General features: G+C 47.3%; 1 protein-coding gene across 1 annotated transcript in view; it reads left to right on the top strand.

The window, feature by feature from the left end:
• Kif26b (kinesin family member 26B) overlaps nucleotides 1–16699 on the top strand; it is a 399468-nt gene that overhangs the window by 180008 nt on the left and 202761 nt on the right. Inside the window, exon 4 of the mRNA XM_055608810.1 lies at nucleotides 9106–9272. Coding sequence (XP_055464785.1) covers nucleotides 9106–9272 — 167 coding nt within the window. The remainder of the gene's footprint in view (nucleotides 1–9105; nucleotides 9273–16699) is intronic.

Genomic DNA, 16699 nt, shown 5'->3' on the forward strand with positions numbered 1-16699 from the left:
GGTAGAAGGAAAAACTGGGGCAGGGAGGTGAGAACTGCCTCTAGGATGATTTCTCCTCTCCTGGGTTCTGAGCTCCTGTGGTCCTTGATTCCATTTCCTGAGACCTCCAGCTCTAACTGTGGCTGCATCAAGCTGATGAAGAGGGACATTCACCCTCTCCCCTCTCCCTTTTCATCTCGTATGCAAATTTCTTGTTTGTCTCTTGCTTGCACTTTCTCCTATTTCCCCTTTGTTGTTCCATGCTCCTTGTTCTCCTCTCTTCCTCAGCCTCTTAGTACCAAGTTGAATTAAGTATATTCCCAAGTACCTTCTTTTTTATTGAAGTGAGCGATCTATACCTTATTCACAATTGCTTAAAAACAGGCAGTAACCTTTTATTTCTGGGAAACAAATAGCATTCCGGCAACCCAAAGCCAACTGGAAGAAATTAATTTTTATTTGTATGGTCTTACTAAGTAACATACTCATTAATGTGTATGTTATATGAATTCCATGTGTAGACACTGTCCTATGCTGGTAGTACTGAGCAAAGCCAGAGTCATAGCCCTCAAAGGGCTGCCTGCATATTAGGAGAGATGTGGGGCCCGGAAGCTACAGAATGAATCAGAAGGTGAGAGCTGGTTGCTGACTGGTGCAGCATGCGCTGGGCCTGCATGAGACCTGAGTTCATCCCCATGACCGATAGCCAATGACCAAAAGAAGAGAAGAGATGACGCTGGCACAGGGTTGGTGAATGTGTGGGAAGACTTACCCTGGCCCCTTGTAGGGGTGGGGATGCACCCTGTGACCGCATTCTGGGGCACTGGATATCAGCCGTGCACCTAGGGGCGGAGAACAGTGGTGACCAATAGAAGGGCTGCTCAGGATGATGAGTTGCATGATGAAAGGGATGCTGGGTCCCAGGTCTTGGGAGGCCACGGAAGAATAACTAACCAGCCACGAGCTAGTCCAACTGTGACTAGCTGGCGACTCAGGTTGGGAACGCATTCTGACTCTTCAGTCTGATTTGCTTAGCTGTAAATTGAAAGGGAAGTCAATTACACCAAGCTCCATACTATTTGACTTCATTTTCATTTGACTATTAAAAAAAAGTCACACAATGCTGGGTAAAATACTTAGTGAGAGTGTCTGGAGGGGTTTGCTCAAGTGCCGATTGCGCTTTTCTTTGTTGAACTCTGACTGTCGGCCGTCTGCATAGGGAGACATGGTCAGGAAGCTGTATCTGTTCTTTGGATGCTAGTGGGCACAATACCCACAATAGAATCTCGAGGCTAGAGAGTGACCAAGGACAATGGCATTCTTTGCTCCACGGTTTTCCCATGTGGCAGAGATGATCCCCTTACTGATAACAGTGGCGCTGACAGGATTAAACAAGGTGCTCTCGGGCTGGAGTGATAGCTCAGCAGTTAGGAACATTGGCTGATTTCTCAGAGGACCCAGGTTCAACTCCCAGCACCCACGTGCCTGTTTATAAGTGTCTGTAACTCAAGTCCCAGAGATTCCCCAGGATATCCTCTTCTGTATTCTGTAGGCATCAGGCACACATGTGGTACACAGACATACATGCAGACAGAGCATTCACACATATAAAATAATTAAGAAACAAAACAGAACATGGCACTCTCTGTCACCGATGCTCAGCAAGGGCTACGATTACGATGGTGCTTTCCAAGGATGCCTGATGCCTCTTTTTCATGTCTACTGGACTTATTTTTATATGACGTTAATACATTACTGAAGCCACCTTGAGACATATGACTAAGGGCTAGATACTAAAGCACTGTGATTTAACATGCCCGCAAGATGAACTAACGTACTCGTAAAATAGCTTCACCTTGATGGGGAGGTTTTATCCTTTGTCCTATGACTCCTTTGAAAAGGCGCCGGGACTGCTGTGCCCTAGGCCGCACATGCTGGAAGTATACAATATAGGAGAAGAATCCAAACTAGTGACACAGCTGGCCCTGCGCTTTATCATGCTCCCGGGGGTCCCTGAGGAAGCAGGTAGGTGGCCCTGCCCCTTTACCTTCGGGCAACACAAAGAATAAAAGCAAACACTACCCAGGTGCTGAGGGGCCAGCTGTAAGCCCTGATGATGGCTATCATGACATGAGCCTCTTCCTTCGCTTGCCGAGTCTCGTCATACAGGGGAGACTTAGAAGGAGGGAAGGCCATAAATTAAGGGGGAAGAAAAGCCGCCCTCGCAAGCCTCGTGTGTCCCGGTTGTGGAATTCTCTTTTGCAAGAGGTCACTGAGTCAAATGCTGTGGATGGATAATTTTATGGCCACTAATAAAATTTATAGCCAAAGCAAGCTAAGATAATAAGGGTAATCAAAATGTCCAGCCCTGGGATGGGAGATCCCCATCTTGGCCTGCTGGGGGCTGGCCAGCACAAGGAGGAACTTATCTGTGGGGCTCAAGGCCACCGGAATCCCAGAGGTGATTTGTGTGCATTGGAGCCTTGGGGACAGGGCCAGATCCGGGGCAAGCTTCCACTAAGGTGGCAAGTGATTGTGTTTTGTGGACAGCATACCAAAAGCACTAAGAAAACGAACCACTCTATTTGAATGCCCTGAGGTGAACCCTAAGCCTAAGAAAGGATCTGACCCATGCTGACTATAGAACCCTATGTTCTGAGAAGAATATTTACTGAGCACCCAGGAGCATTGGTGAGGGATGAGGGGGTGTTGGTGAGGGATGAGGGGGTGCTGGTGAGGGATGAGGAAAAGGGTAGTATTTTTCTTACATAAGGGTAAAGGGTCTGATAATTTTAAGCAGACAGCTGAGTTGAAATTCTTTCTCCATCCCCTGCCCTCAGCCTGTGGCCTCAGATTCTCTCTCATCTGCCTCCATTGAGGGCTCAGACTGGCCATACCCCCTGCAGGCTTTAGGCATGGGCTAGGCCCCGGCTTTGTTACTTTGTCACTAGGACCATCTTATAAAAGGTGACACGATTGTGCAGAGATATATCAAATTCACTGGAGAACAGAGCGCCTGTGTTCTTGGCTATCTTCTTGGACTGTGATCTACAAATGATAGCTCATACGACCATCTTCCTTCAGTGAGAGAGCAGGGCATGGTCCCTGGGGGAGGCTGAAAGGAATGGAATCCTTGGCGTTATGGGGTGGTTTTTATTGTGATAAAATAGACATAATTCAAATTTTACAAAGCAGCCTCGGAACTACTTCTCAGCCTATGTCAAGTGTGTTGTCCTCACTGCGCTGCCCCCTGTGACAGTTGTCTGCAGTGTTCTTCATTCCAAACAGACCCTGGGAACCCAGTAGACACTGACTCCGGTCCTCTCCCCATAGTCCCTGCTACCCCAACTGTACTTTCTATCCCTATCACTGAGAGCTCTAGAAAGTTAGCGTGCAGAAAGGAGAGCACATTATCCCTCCCGGAGGCAGACGCAAGATTTCTCCTGTGGTCAGCTCTCCACTCTCAGGACACCTACCCTGGCGTGTCTACACATCTGTTCAGTGTTGCTCATTTTTGGGGTAAGGCCGCCCTTTGACCTGCTTTATGGCAAGTTCGTTCCCCCACTCTATACCTCATTAGAGCTTGTTTAGCCCCAGCTGGTTCTAGTGGTCGAGAAGCTGAGCACGAGCTGCACAGTCTACACCAGGCTTACAGAAGAGCTGTAACCCGTCTTCATCCAGACAGATGTGAACCGATTTGTGCCAAACCCCATCAAAAGGATTTATTGACAACTGTAAGTCGCAAATACCAACAAGGCGCTGTCCCAAGATAGCCAGATACTGAAAGAGAAAGTGTTATTAGACTGTTTTCGGGGACTCGGGAGGGGGTTATCATGTCATGAAATGTAGTTAATTGAAGATTTAATAGGAAGCAACTGATGTCTGTAGATAGCCCCACATACGGAGCAGATGCTGTTTGGAGCTCCCTGCTGTCTTGGCATAGTCAAAGGGAGGTGGCTTTCTGGGTCAAGAATGCCATCTAAGATAAACCCATGCTGACACCCACCGATAGCTCTGAGCCATTCTTTCAGTGGGAAAAGTTAAGGCCAGTGGCTCGCAGTGTGGAGGAAAGGCGATAAGAGCTAAAGATCATTTGTTCTGACTTTGTGCTCAAGAGTGTGAGCAAATGTAAGCGCCTCGGCGTCTTTGGGGGACACGTCCCGGGGGCTCACCTTCTGCTGAGATGTCAATGTCCAAATCTCAGTGTGATTGAAAGACATGTGCCTACCCTCCGACTAACAGAGTGATGTTCACGTGCAGTGTGTAGCTTGTGCAAAGCCACCCCACAGCACAGTCAAGGCACATGGATTCTTACCTTCAAGGAGGACCCCCCAAATGCACCCCCACACACACTGCTCCAAGTCTTGTTCCTTTCACCATCTCCCTGTGTCTCCCTTCTGCCATCTTTTCTTTCTCCCCATGGAAAATGGTGGCGTTTGAAAAGTGGACAAACGCTGTTAGGCCCTGGCGTGGTCCCCTGTTACTGAGCTGGAGAGCTAAATGTCGGCTTTAATCAGAACCATCCCTAACATGGCCCTGTGGTGACAAACTAGTCCTCCTGAGTTTGCGGTTCGAAGCGGCCTGGAGCTTTCAGTTTACAACAGTGATGCATGCTGAGGGCCTTCTACCAGATTGTAGGTTTCAGTGTCAAGCAGCCATTTTGTGGCTTTGGATCTGAGTCTTCTCAGGAACAATCGTGTATTTTCCACAGCATGGTGAAGAAAGAAACCAATGTGAAACAGTCCTCAAAAACAAGGTAGACGGAGTCCTTTAAAAATCAAGCTTCTGCTTCAGACCTGGATGATGGTGCTGAAGCAGCAGGAGGTCCTTTGTGGATGAGGCAGTACTGAGAGGGCAGAGCTGGGGTGCAGAGCTGGGGGGGCAGAGTTGGAGGGAGCAGAGCTGGGGGGCAGAGCTGGGGGGCCAGAGCGGGGGGGGCAGAGCTGGGGTACAGAGCTGGGGGCCAGAGCTGGAGGGCAGAGCTGAGCAGGCAGAGCCATATGTGGGTGAGGTAAGTCAGGCCAAGGGTGGATGGTGGTAAGAAACCACTGTGGACTCCCAACAGTGTGCACCCAGCCTGGGTCTCTTCAATTCCTACCTGCATTCCCTGAGCAGTGCTCATCTTCTTGGTGCCGTGGGTACACTCTCTCAGGATTCAGCTTCTGGACCACCCTCGGTACTGTACTGAGAGCTTGTAGGCAACCACCTCTTCCCATTCCTGTGCCTCCTACGTGACCTGGAAGTCAGAAGCATGGGTTCTGGACAGAGCTGGGGGTGGGGAATAGGTCTCCAGGCCTCAGGGCCACAGTGGCTAAGGCTGTATTGAGGACTGCCACACAAAAACAGAGCCTTGAATATAGCTCGCTGGAAAAGGGGCCCTTCCTACAGGTGGCAGGCCCTACCAGCTAGAAGGAACAGCCAGCCACTGCCTTGACACAAACTCAGAAGCCAGCAACAGGATGACTGCTTACAAAACACAGGCGACTTTGATTCCTCAGGAAGACCATGGGGTGCCTCTGTGGAGAGACAGAAGGATCAGGGGTCCCTACTGATGGCTGGTGGGTAAGAGGACAGAAGCCAGTAGTCCCAGGCTCCTTCCTACAGAAGCGTGTTGGAAATGGCCTGACCTCCTCTTGGGGCCTTCACAGCCCAGCCTCGTACTGCACCGCTCACTGGACAGCAAGGGACAGTGACACCCCCACCCCACCGCCCTTACCTTCACCTGGAAGTTTGTCCAAAAGCCTCTCCATTAGCACATTATGGACAAACACACATACACACGTGCACGCACTCTCACAACACACACATGCACTCTCTCACACACGCACACTCATGCACACACACACACATACTCACACACTCTCACATCTACATACACACATGCACTCACACACTCAGGGACACACATGCACATAAGCATCACATATGTGGGTGGCTTTTTTTTTCTGAGACAGGGTCTGTTCGAGGCTCGCTACACGTTTCTAGCCCATGTCTAGTTTTCTGGTTCGGTTCTTGCTCCCCAAATCTCATGAAGTGAGACGCTTAGCGCGGTTTACTCTCTATAATCCCCCAAATCTACTCCGGTCCTTGGCTTGTTCAGTGCACTTTGGTAACAGAAGCCAGACGATCTGAGGAAGGAGAACACAGTGGCCTCAGGGCCTGCATTCCCATCGTGCTGTGCGACCTTGGTTAAATCATGGATCTCCTTCGAAACAGCTCTTTTCCCGTGTGTGAATCTGCCTGTCTCGCGTGGGTCTTGGGGAAGGGCTTGTCCTGCTCAGAGGGCTAGCAGATGATGCTAAGGCCTTTGGTATCTTCAGCCTTTCTGCTGAGCATGTGTACAGCTTTGGGATGGTCTATCTCCCATTGGAAGCCAAAGAAGGAATTTGTGTTGGACTGTTATTTTCCTAACTCGATCTTATCCAGTGGACAAGTATTTGTCCCTTTGACTCCTGAGGTAATTCATTCATGACTGGTGGTATTGTCTTAGTGATAATTGTCAGGGCTGAAGAGAATAAGTTCTTGATAGTGACATGGCAACACACATGATGGATAGCCCCTTGGGGAGAAGCTCAGCACTCGGAAGCCCGCATTCTGGTACAGGGTGGATGAATGGTGGCTCATCTGATAAGCAGGCTCCCTTCTCAGAATCATCTGGAAACAATATGAGTCTGCTCGTTGAGGTAAAGCAGCTACAGCTTCCGAGAGGGTTGCCTGGCTCCTCTGACTTTCAGAGTGATGAAGATGCAGCTGGACAGAGCCCAGAAGATGAATGCAGCCAGTGTTCCTGTGTACTGTCTTTGTATAACTGTCAGCCAGGGACTCCTGTACAAATTGCAAAGGGAGTAAATATTGAAGACACCTGAGACATGAAGATGTGTTTGCATGTGTCTCTCCTGGAGTGCCTGGCATAGCCGAGCACCAAGAAGAATGAACTGAAAGGGAGAGTACTCGGTGGTAGAATGCTTGCCCGGTGTGAATGAGGATGTGCCCAGCAAAATAAGGAAGTCTGGAGAAGAACTAGATTTTATTATTTAAAGGACTGTAGAAAAGAAGTTTAATCAGATAGATGTACGCAGTAGAAAGTACAATAGTCCAGAAACAGGCCACAAATGTGCTTTTGCTGTCTCTGTGTGTTGCTATGCTGATCTTGGCCTATAGTGGACAAGCAGCTCTGGTCCATTATCCTGTGCCTCATTGCCCCTTCTGATAGATGGCAGCTGTTGGTGCCATGGGAAGCCTGTAGAGGTGACCTATGCCTATGGATAGTTAGTACCTTAGAATATAGGCATACCATCCTGCAGGCCTCCTCTGTGCTGCCGCCTCTCCGGCCACTCTGACAGGGTCACGTTTCTTTCTCCTGTGTAGAATGAGAGTAAGAAAGTTCAGGTTGGCAGAATTTCCACTGAATAATGCCAGAGTTCTCAACTCAGAGTAGATCAAAGTTTTGAGTCAATGAGATGAAGAGCAAATGGCTGTCCTGATAATACTGAGAAGCGTGAATGCTTTTACCTCCCAGGTGTTAACACAGGCCCTCTCATGGCCAGCCACCCTGCTTAGTGACCAAGGGGAAAGGTTCCCGCCCTGGGCTTTATTACACCTGTGTTTTCAAAGTGATAGGCATATTCTCCATTTAGCATTTAAGAGTAGGAGGTCGAAGACCTTTTGGTTTAACTGAAGCTATCCTTCTTTTTGTTTGTTTATTTCAGGTGATGTTTTCCCTTTTGGAAGTAGATTATAGTTTTAAAGTGACAGCATAACACACTTAGAGCTTTACTCCATAAACACCGTATTGTGTAAGATGAATATACCAGATGGTCATTTTCCCCAGAAGAGTGGGTCTTTATAGCAGATTATGGGGAGATAAACAGAAGAGACTATCTACCTGGACTCCTGTTAGAAAAGCAATCGCTAGAAATAAAATGGCGACAGTCTTGGCTGCATAGTAAGCTCAAGAGCAGTCTTTGGTGCAAGAGACCCATTCTCAAACAAACAAACAAACAAACAAACAAACAGAAATGGAAACACCATATGCTCTAGTTTGATTTCTGTTGCTGTGATAAAATGCCCTGACAAAAAGTAACTTAAGAAAAGGTTTATTTTACCACAATCGCAGGTTATAGTACATCACAGCAGGGGAGCCAACGTAGCCAGGACCTGAGACAGCTAGTTACGTCACACCCCCAGCCAGGAGCAGAGAGTAATGGAAGCATGCGTGTCTGCTTGCTCAGCTCATGTTTTTCGCTTTTATACAGTTTGGGACCCAGTCTAGGAAATGTCACCCACACTCAGGGTGGGTCTCCTTGTATCAGTTAACCCAGCAAAGAACCCACCCACACAGAGAAATGATGCCCATAGGCCAACCTGGTGGTATCATGTTGACAGGTAAACCCAACCATCACAGCATACTAATACGTTAGCCAGATGTGCTGGCACATTCCTGCAATCCCAGCACTTGGGAGGTAGAAACAGGAGGATCAAGAGTTCAAGGCTAGTCCTAGCTACATATCTAGTCCTAGGCCATAAGAAACCCCGTCTCAACAAACAAACAAAGAAAGCAGAAATATTCGTAGCCCTGTTAATGGATCAGAAAGAAAATGTTGTCCAAAATGTTCTAAACCTTCCATGAGAAACCACTGGTAATTCGTGGCAGCTGTGACTATCTTTGTCTGTATCTGTGACCTACCTGTCTGTCCACAGCCGACCCCAACCACTGCCCCTGAGAGGCCTTTATCTGAATCCCTGGTGTTTTGCATTAGCAGGCTTGCTTGTGCCTCCCCACTTTGTGAGCACTTGGGGCCTTTCCTGGTGCAAAGCCAGCGTTCGTTCATGTCACGGTCCTGATCCTGGGCCACAAAGAGCAGGTGACAAATAGGTGACACTTTCCCCTCTCCAGGAAGAAAGATATAGGTGTAAGGCAACCTTCAATGTCAGGAGTTATTTAAATGAGGACCGGAAGTGACCTAGCTGACATGCTGGGAAATGGTCATAGAGACCCTGTGCACCCTCAGGTAACTGAGCGTGGGTGCGATTAAACCCACCCTTTCCCCAGACAGCTAGCTGCTGGCAATGGGCAGAAATTCTGTGAGCCACAGGTAATGAGCTCCGTGTCATTTTCTTTGTCAGATCTCCCAGCTGATGACAGAGACTGGCCGGGAGGGACTGACGGAGTCAGCGCTGAACCGCTACAATGCTGACAAGCCTGCAGCCAGCAGTGTCCCGGCCCCACAGGGCTCCTGTGTGGCCACTGAGACCTCCACAGGCACCTCCGTGGCTGCTTCCTTCTTCGCACGGTAAGATGCTCAAATCTTTGGTTCTTTTGGGCACACCCAGATGGTGTACCTCCTGTGTGGATCAGATCAGCTGAAAGCATTAGAGGGCATTTAGGACTATCCTTCCAGTTGGCTTTTGAAGGCAAGAGTTCTCAACAGGGCACTGTTGACACTGTGAGCTCTGGGTTGAGGGGACTGTCCTAGGCATTACAGTGTGTTTGGCAGTATCTTTGGCCTCTGTCTACTACACGCCTGTACCCTTCTCCGTACTATGTCCCGGGATAGTCAGGTATGCCCGGGTTGAGGACCACTGTTGTAAGAACACATGGTCCTAAAGATGGTTCTCCTTGGGTTAAGAATATAGTAGGTATTGACCTGTGGCTAGTGATCCCAGACTTATGCTCATGAATCTGCCAAAAACAGACTGTTAAAGAGATGGCAGGTGTATTCATTCCTTCTTGACACTCTAACTGATTATTTAGCTAATCAAACACTGGATATATAGCTAATCTTAGAGAGTTGAAAGCCACGAGAACCAAAAAATGAACGGTATTTGAACTATGTTGTCTGCCTAATTTTAGCAGCAATGCAGAGACAGGGCAGGAGACAAAGGACAGCTGAGTGGGATGGCAGAGTTAGCTAATTCAATCTCGTGATTTTATGAGCAAGAAAACTGAGGACTGGGAAGGATCGTCTGAGTTAACTCATAACAGAGTCGGAAATAGCAGGAGGACTGTTACCCCTGCTCTTCTCTTCACAGTTCACTCTTTATTCCATACTTGGAGCTAAACCTTAGAAAAATTTCACTGAGGTTCTCAGGCTCTAGGATAAACAGGATCTAGAATAAATAGCACTGGGCATAAAGTCAGAGGTTTTGGGTACCCGAGTTTCCACATCTGTAAAATGGGAATAAGGTTTAGTTTGAAGATTAAAATTAGATAAGAATATTACAGAATTTAATTTTATGTGGGCGTGGCTAGTATATCGTCGGGCTTTCCTTATTCCTAGGAACAGTGGCACAGAGTGCACAAACATAAGAAGGGGCTTTGAGAGTGGAAGGGAACAGGTCAGAGGAGGAAGAAAGGGACAGTGTCTTGGATGAAGACGCCAGCCATAGTAGGTGGCAGGAAGGGATGTTGGGAGCCCAGCTTTGAGGTGCTCATTGTAACAGGGCGCTGTGTTTATTCTCTAAACATTTGCACTGGTGATATGGGAAGAGTGACAGAACATACCTGTAGGCTGGTCACCTAGCAAGGACTGCTGTTAGCTCCCCCTGTCTGTGAATCTCTGTGATGTCTGGACCACTGAGCAGGGAACCCACTCACTGGGATGTTACATCCCTGCCTTCCAGAGCAGGAATGAAGGGATGTTAAGATTTAGGAGGAAATGTCGGGAGCCTAGATGATCCTGAGACCTGGGAAGCCAAAGGTAGGTGAACCTTGGCTGATGACTGAGAAGTCACCTCAGGGAGAAATCTTTTTGTTCAGTGTAAAAGGCCATTTTTCTGTCTCTGTGGAGTACCCAAGTATGTGAGCAAAAGGCTGAATGAAACCTAAGTATGAGAGGGAGCTGAGGTCCCTGTCAGAGAGGGAGGTGAGAGCTGTGCTAAGTGACTCCCTGGTCTCCACGTAGGAGGGAGTGAGCCTCCATTGCTCTTTGCCCTCTCACCTCCTGACTTGATGCACTTTGATTATGAAAATTCTGTGTCTCAGAGGCTTCCACATAAAGTTGCCAGACTCACAAATAAAACGAAGCACTGAGGAAAGATTTGACTTGGGAAGAAGTAAGGGGCTGGGGCTTTTGGTGGGTTCTATTTAGGGAGAATGGGTGCTGGGCACCTAAGGGTTGGTAATAATGACATGAGGCTCTGCCGATGATGCCAGCAGTGAGCAAAGACTCCATGAGTTTTCTCTTCAGAACTACAGGAGTTTGAGACCTGAGCTTCCACAGAGGTGGGAAAGATCTATCACCCATCCATCCTTCCACCCATCCATCTTTCCATTTACTCATTTATCCACTTTTCTATTTGTGTGTGTGTGTGTGTGTGTGTGTGTGTGTGTGTGTGTGTGTGTGTGTGTGAGCATATGCATGTACACAGAGGTCAGAGGTTAACTTGTGGGAGTTGGTTCATTTCTTCCACCGTATGGCTTTTAGCATTGAACCCAGGTCATCATGCTTGGTGGCAAGCACCTTCTGTGCTAAGCCCTCCTTCTGGCCCCTTCTGTATCTTTTTATTGTGAACACTGATAGCACCTGGAACTTAATGGTATATGCTTGTCTTCAAAGAGCTTATAGCACAGAGGGGCGGAGCACCATGGAAAAGCACAAGAACACACTTTCCCCACACCCCTTATCCACCAGCCTGGCTTCTCGCTTCTTCCCAGGAAGCAAGGCAGCACATGAACAACCTGCTGGTCGTGGACAGAAGCTACAGAGACTCACTCAGGACTGCAGTGTTGAGACACAGAACCTGGGATCTATCCCCTCTTTGGATCCCCAGAGGTCCACAAAGAAGTATTTATACATTTCCGTGGGAAGTTTACCGCAACTCCAGGCCCATTGTCTCAGTCTGTTCCTTCGTTTAGCATCCTGCTCAAGACTGGTGACTTATAAGTAACAAGAGGTTATTTCTTTCACTCCAGAGACTGGGAAGTACCAGGGTACCAGCACTTACATAAGGGCTCTCTGCTTCCAGCAGGACATCTTGTTGCTCTGTTCTCATGAGGAGGAAGACAGAAGGGCAAGAGAGACCAAGTTTCTCTGAGCTGCCTGGTCTAGTGGCCTTCTGAAGGTCCAGCCTCACAGGACCAGGGCAGTGGGATAAAGCTGTTACGTGAGTTTTGGAGGGGACACATTCAAACCACTGCAACTGTTGAATCTAAAAATAAATTTAAAAAAAATCTTTTTTCAGATAATAAGCCTTTTGGTAGTTGTCTGTACGTCAGAATTCTAGTCTACTCTTCTTGGGGGGAAAAGACACTTTAAAAATAGTAACAGTCCAGGCTATGAGTGTTGCTTGTTTGAAACAAGCCTAGCTTGTGTGAAACTCAGGAGTGGCTCTTCAACACTGTATAAACAGGGCATGGGGTACATACCTGTAATCTCAGCACTTAGGAGACAGGAGGCTTAAAAGTTTAAGGTCATCCTTGGATACAGACAACCACTCTGTCTCAAAGAAAAAGGATTAAAGTGATAACAGTAGATCTAAAGAAGAAATTGGTACATCTATCCTCAAGCCGGGAAGTCATGTGTTGGTATTGAGCGTGAGGGCCATTTCAGATGTGTGAATCCTTTAGCATACATTTTACATCACTGAAAAGAAATGATGAGGTAGGTAGGGTATGGTTAGATTTCCCCTTGTGTAGACTGTTCACTAATTATGTACTTTGCTTTCTATCATATAAAGTACACAAAACCCAATGGAGGGGAACCCTGTCATTGGAGGTTGAGAAAATGGAAATTTCACTGTTATTTGGAAAACAATGAGTAGATCCTGTATCATGCATGGAATTGCCTCAAACCTTGGAAAAGAAAATGAATCCTTCAGATGGCCTCTTAGCTTCACATTGAGTTTTCATTTCCAAACAATCGAAAGAACCATCAACAACTGTGTGTGTGTGTGTGTGTGTGTGTATGTGTGTGTGTGTGTGTGTGTGTGTGTGTGTTTTCTTCTGTCTCTGTCTCTCTCCTTCCATCCTCCTTCTTATACTTAATGACTTTCCATTTAGAGATCTGGTCACACTATTTTTTTTTTCTATTGACTGAAAATGTCTGTCCTAACTTTGAATTTTCTGGATAAATTCTCATGTTTAATATAATGTTTCCCTCTGTGATTACTAATCTTGATTGTGAACTTGGTTGCATTGTGAAGTGCTTAGAAGGTCAGTAAAACCCACTTGTCTGAGAGGGCCATTTCCTGAGACAAGAAGACCATGAAGGTTCTGATATCATGGATGGATCAGTCAAGCCTTCAGTGTATTCATAGATAATCCGATGATGTTATGTAGGGAAAGGTAGGAGGTGAGACTTGCTTGGGAGAAGTTGGCACTGTGGACATGTCTTTGCAGGCTGTATACTATCTGGGTTCCTTCCTGTATTGCTCCCTCTCCCTGCTTCCTGTCCACCAGTAATCGAAGATTGTCTACTCACCTCCACTGTCATGTTCTGTCAGGAGTACAGGGCAAATTTTCTGTGGACTGAGCCCTCTGAAATGGGAGCCAAGATAAATCCTGCCTCCCTTGAATTGTGGAGGACTATGGTCACAGTGATGACAAGTAGCCAACATATTTTACGTTCGTTTTGTGGGATCCATGTGCTCTGCCTTCTTGCCTGCCATACTGTCCTGTTCTTATAAGGTTACTGCCAAACCCATGATATTCGTCTCAGCAGCAGCAGCACCCCCTCACCACCTCAAGGGCCCAGATCTTCGTGTCCTGTGTGCAATGCACACTCCTCTTGCCTTCTGTCTTTGGTCCAAACTTGTTCTTTTCCTAGGGATGTTACTATACTAACTCCGTCAAATCCTCCTCTGCTGTTCCTTCCATCTTTGTCTTTTGGTGGCTCCTCTACTGCCTGACAGTTTTCTCCAAGTCTCTTAAACATGTCCTTGGCTGTAAGGCTTTGACCAGTAGCACCTGAGGCTGGAGATTGCCATTGTACTAAAACCAGGTCCCAGTGTCCGCGGTAAGCTGGCTGTAAGGGGCTGGCTCCTGAGGCCTAGCACTGCTGTCCAGACCATGTTTCGCCTCTGGTCAGCCCCCAGCGGGCTGTTCTTAGCACCATATGTACATGCAGCTACAGTTACAGCTACCCCCATTCTTATTGCTGTTATTTCTACTGTCTTGCTGATAGCCAAATAAAAACAACTCCTGTTTGCATTGGCCACAGCAAAGGCTTTGTGTGTGCGATCTTGGAGAGAAGAGGCTTCGTTCCGACCCTGGGTATTTTACACATAATAATGGCACTTGCTTGTGTGCTTTGAGTTTATTAAGCCCTAGAAGGATGAGGAATATCATGGAACTGCCCATAGTTGGTCTCCTTGTCTTTCGTCAGACACAGTGCCCTACAGGGACATTTGCGAACCACATCAACAACCATTACTTGGCTAAGCCACTTGAACACCACAATTGGTCTCAGGAGATGCAGGAGGAGAAAAATGGAGCCAGGTACACGCAAGGTTCATTTCTCACTTGTTGACTTACAGTATAGGGGTGGGGCTTCATTTCTGCCTCTGGCTTTACCCACCCAGACAGCTAATTACCAGGATTATGTTTATTATTGGAATTATACCTCAACAGATTTTTTTAAAAAGAGCACAAAAAACCCCCCCTAAAAACAGACAAACAAGAACTGTGTTAGAACTTATATGAGATCATATTGTAGAAATTCTCTGCTATCATTTTTTTTTTCAGTTTCTTGTGTTTCCAAAGCAGCACAGGGCGCTTACCCCTGCTTCCTCACTCTTGCAGGCCTCATTCGGATGGATTGTCCTGGGGCCCTCTTCTTTAACACCACTTCTCTTTCCTCCATTCTAACTCTACCTATTCCACAGCTTCCCATAGAAGCAGGGCCACTGTGGAGCTTCCTATGGGGCACTGGTGGGGACCAGTGTGCACAGTTATGTCATGGCTTCGGGCACTCACTTGTGAATGGGCCTTAAGTGCGGCCAAAGCACTGCCAGCTCACAGGGAAACTCCTGCAGGGCTGCAGTGGGGCTATCTTTTTCCTAACCACCTACAGGTGTGGCCTGGGCTCCAGATGTTCCAACCATTCTCGTTCCCTTCTGTGGCATCCAGGCAGAGCCAGTCAAGGATCACTGAAGGCCAAACCGTCGCCCCCTGAATATCTGGCTTATGTATTCCTGGCAGGCTTAGGTTTACTCTTCTTAGAAAAGGTTCCAAGCACTTCTTGGAAAAGAAAGACGTGTTGCTCATGCATATGGATGAGGTGAGCTTCTAGGACTCGTAATTGTATGAATATAGTTTCACTTAAACTCACCTCAGTGGCCGTGTAAAAGGAAGACTTTAAGAAGGAGCCAAGTGAGTATCTGGTGACCTTGAATTTTCGAGGCCTCAGGAAATAGTATCAGGTGTAGGCTGCCTGAAGAAATAGCTCCTGATGGCCCTGGGAGATGGCAAAAGCAATGCAAACAAGTGAATACATTTAGCGCCTACACTGTGGAGCCCTGTGTTAAATGGAATCCGAAGGGATAGAGAGTTGAATCAGCAACTAAGAGCACTTGTTGCTTTACTAGAGAAGCTGAGTTTGAGCCTCAGCAGCTTCATAAAGGCTCACAACTGTCTGTGACTTCAGTCTCAGGGATCCAATGCCCTCTTCTGACCTTGGGAGCAACAGACGCACATGCAGTACACAAACATACATGTAGGTAAAAGATTCGTGCACACAAAACAAAACATATAAGCCTAAACTAAAAACTAAAGAATTCAAAGACACTCTACACACCAAACAGTCGAGGCACCATCCCCAGCAGCCATCTAGACTCTTTGTACTGGCTTGGTCAGAGCAAAGGGGAAGTGGTACCCAAGTAAGCTGGCAAGCCTGTACCCGTGAGTGCATCCCTAACCATCTCCTGCTATGGGCAGCATGTACGGTGTGCATTTTCTCCCAAGCAGGAACTGCATCTGACTGCCATCTTGCTGAGGTGTTGGCTATCAGCTCACAACATCTGGGACCACTTGGAACAAACGCCCTGGTCATGCTTTGGTGCCAACATGTGAAGGAAAAGTATCACTGAACCCGTAACATCCCAGGGAGCCTTGTTAACTGCTCTCCGAATCTGTGGTTCTAGTCTTGAGTGGCTTTTTACTGGTGTTGGTGATAGTTTGGGAAGGACACTGAACAAAGCAAATGAGAAGATGGACCAGCTCAAAGCTTAATACCCTCCACCCTCGCCCCAAACTAGACAGTTTACTTGACCTCTCCAACTTTTGATTTTCTACTGTTACTGGATATCATCCATCTGTTCCACAGGGCGAAGGTTAAGATATGATGTGATCATCTGAGTCTCGAAGAAGATTATCAATAATACAGCCCTTGCCACAGAAGGACAGAGCCCTTTCCTGAGTGGGAAAGTCAGTGAGCCCTCCATGTAGACACACACATGGTACCTGCCTTTACCTGGTTTCTGTGAGCCACACTGGTGGCTACCCAGGCCTCTATAGCCAGTGCAAAGATCTGGCTTCATGCCTCAGAAAGGAAGCCATCTATACAGGAAGTGCAGATCAGCTCTTAAAACCTGAAGGGATGAGAGAGCCTTTTGGTAATGAGATTGCCAAAGACTGGCCAAAAGAAGTGTACCCTTGGGGCCATGTTCTTGTGGCTCAAGTTAGTCCACTACATAATTCTAATTTTTTTAAAATGTTTTGTTGTTGTTGTTTCAATCTGTTGATTGGAATAGGTTCTTACTTTGTAGCTCAGGTTGGCTTTGA

Source organism: Psammomys obesus, unplaced genomic scaffold (assembly GCF_907164565.1).
Source record: "Psammomys obesus unplaced genomic scaffold, mPsaObe1.curated_primary_1811, whole genome shotgun sequence".
Taxonomy (NCBI): Eukaryota; Metazoa; Chordata; class Mammalia; order Rodentia; family Muridae; genus Psammomys; species Psammomys obesus.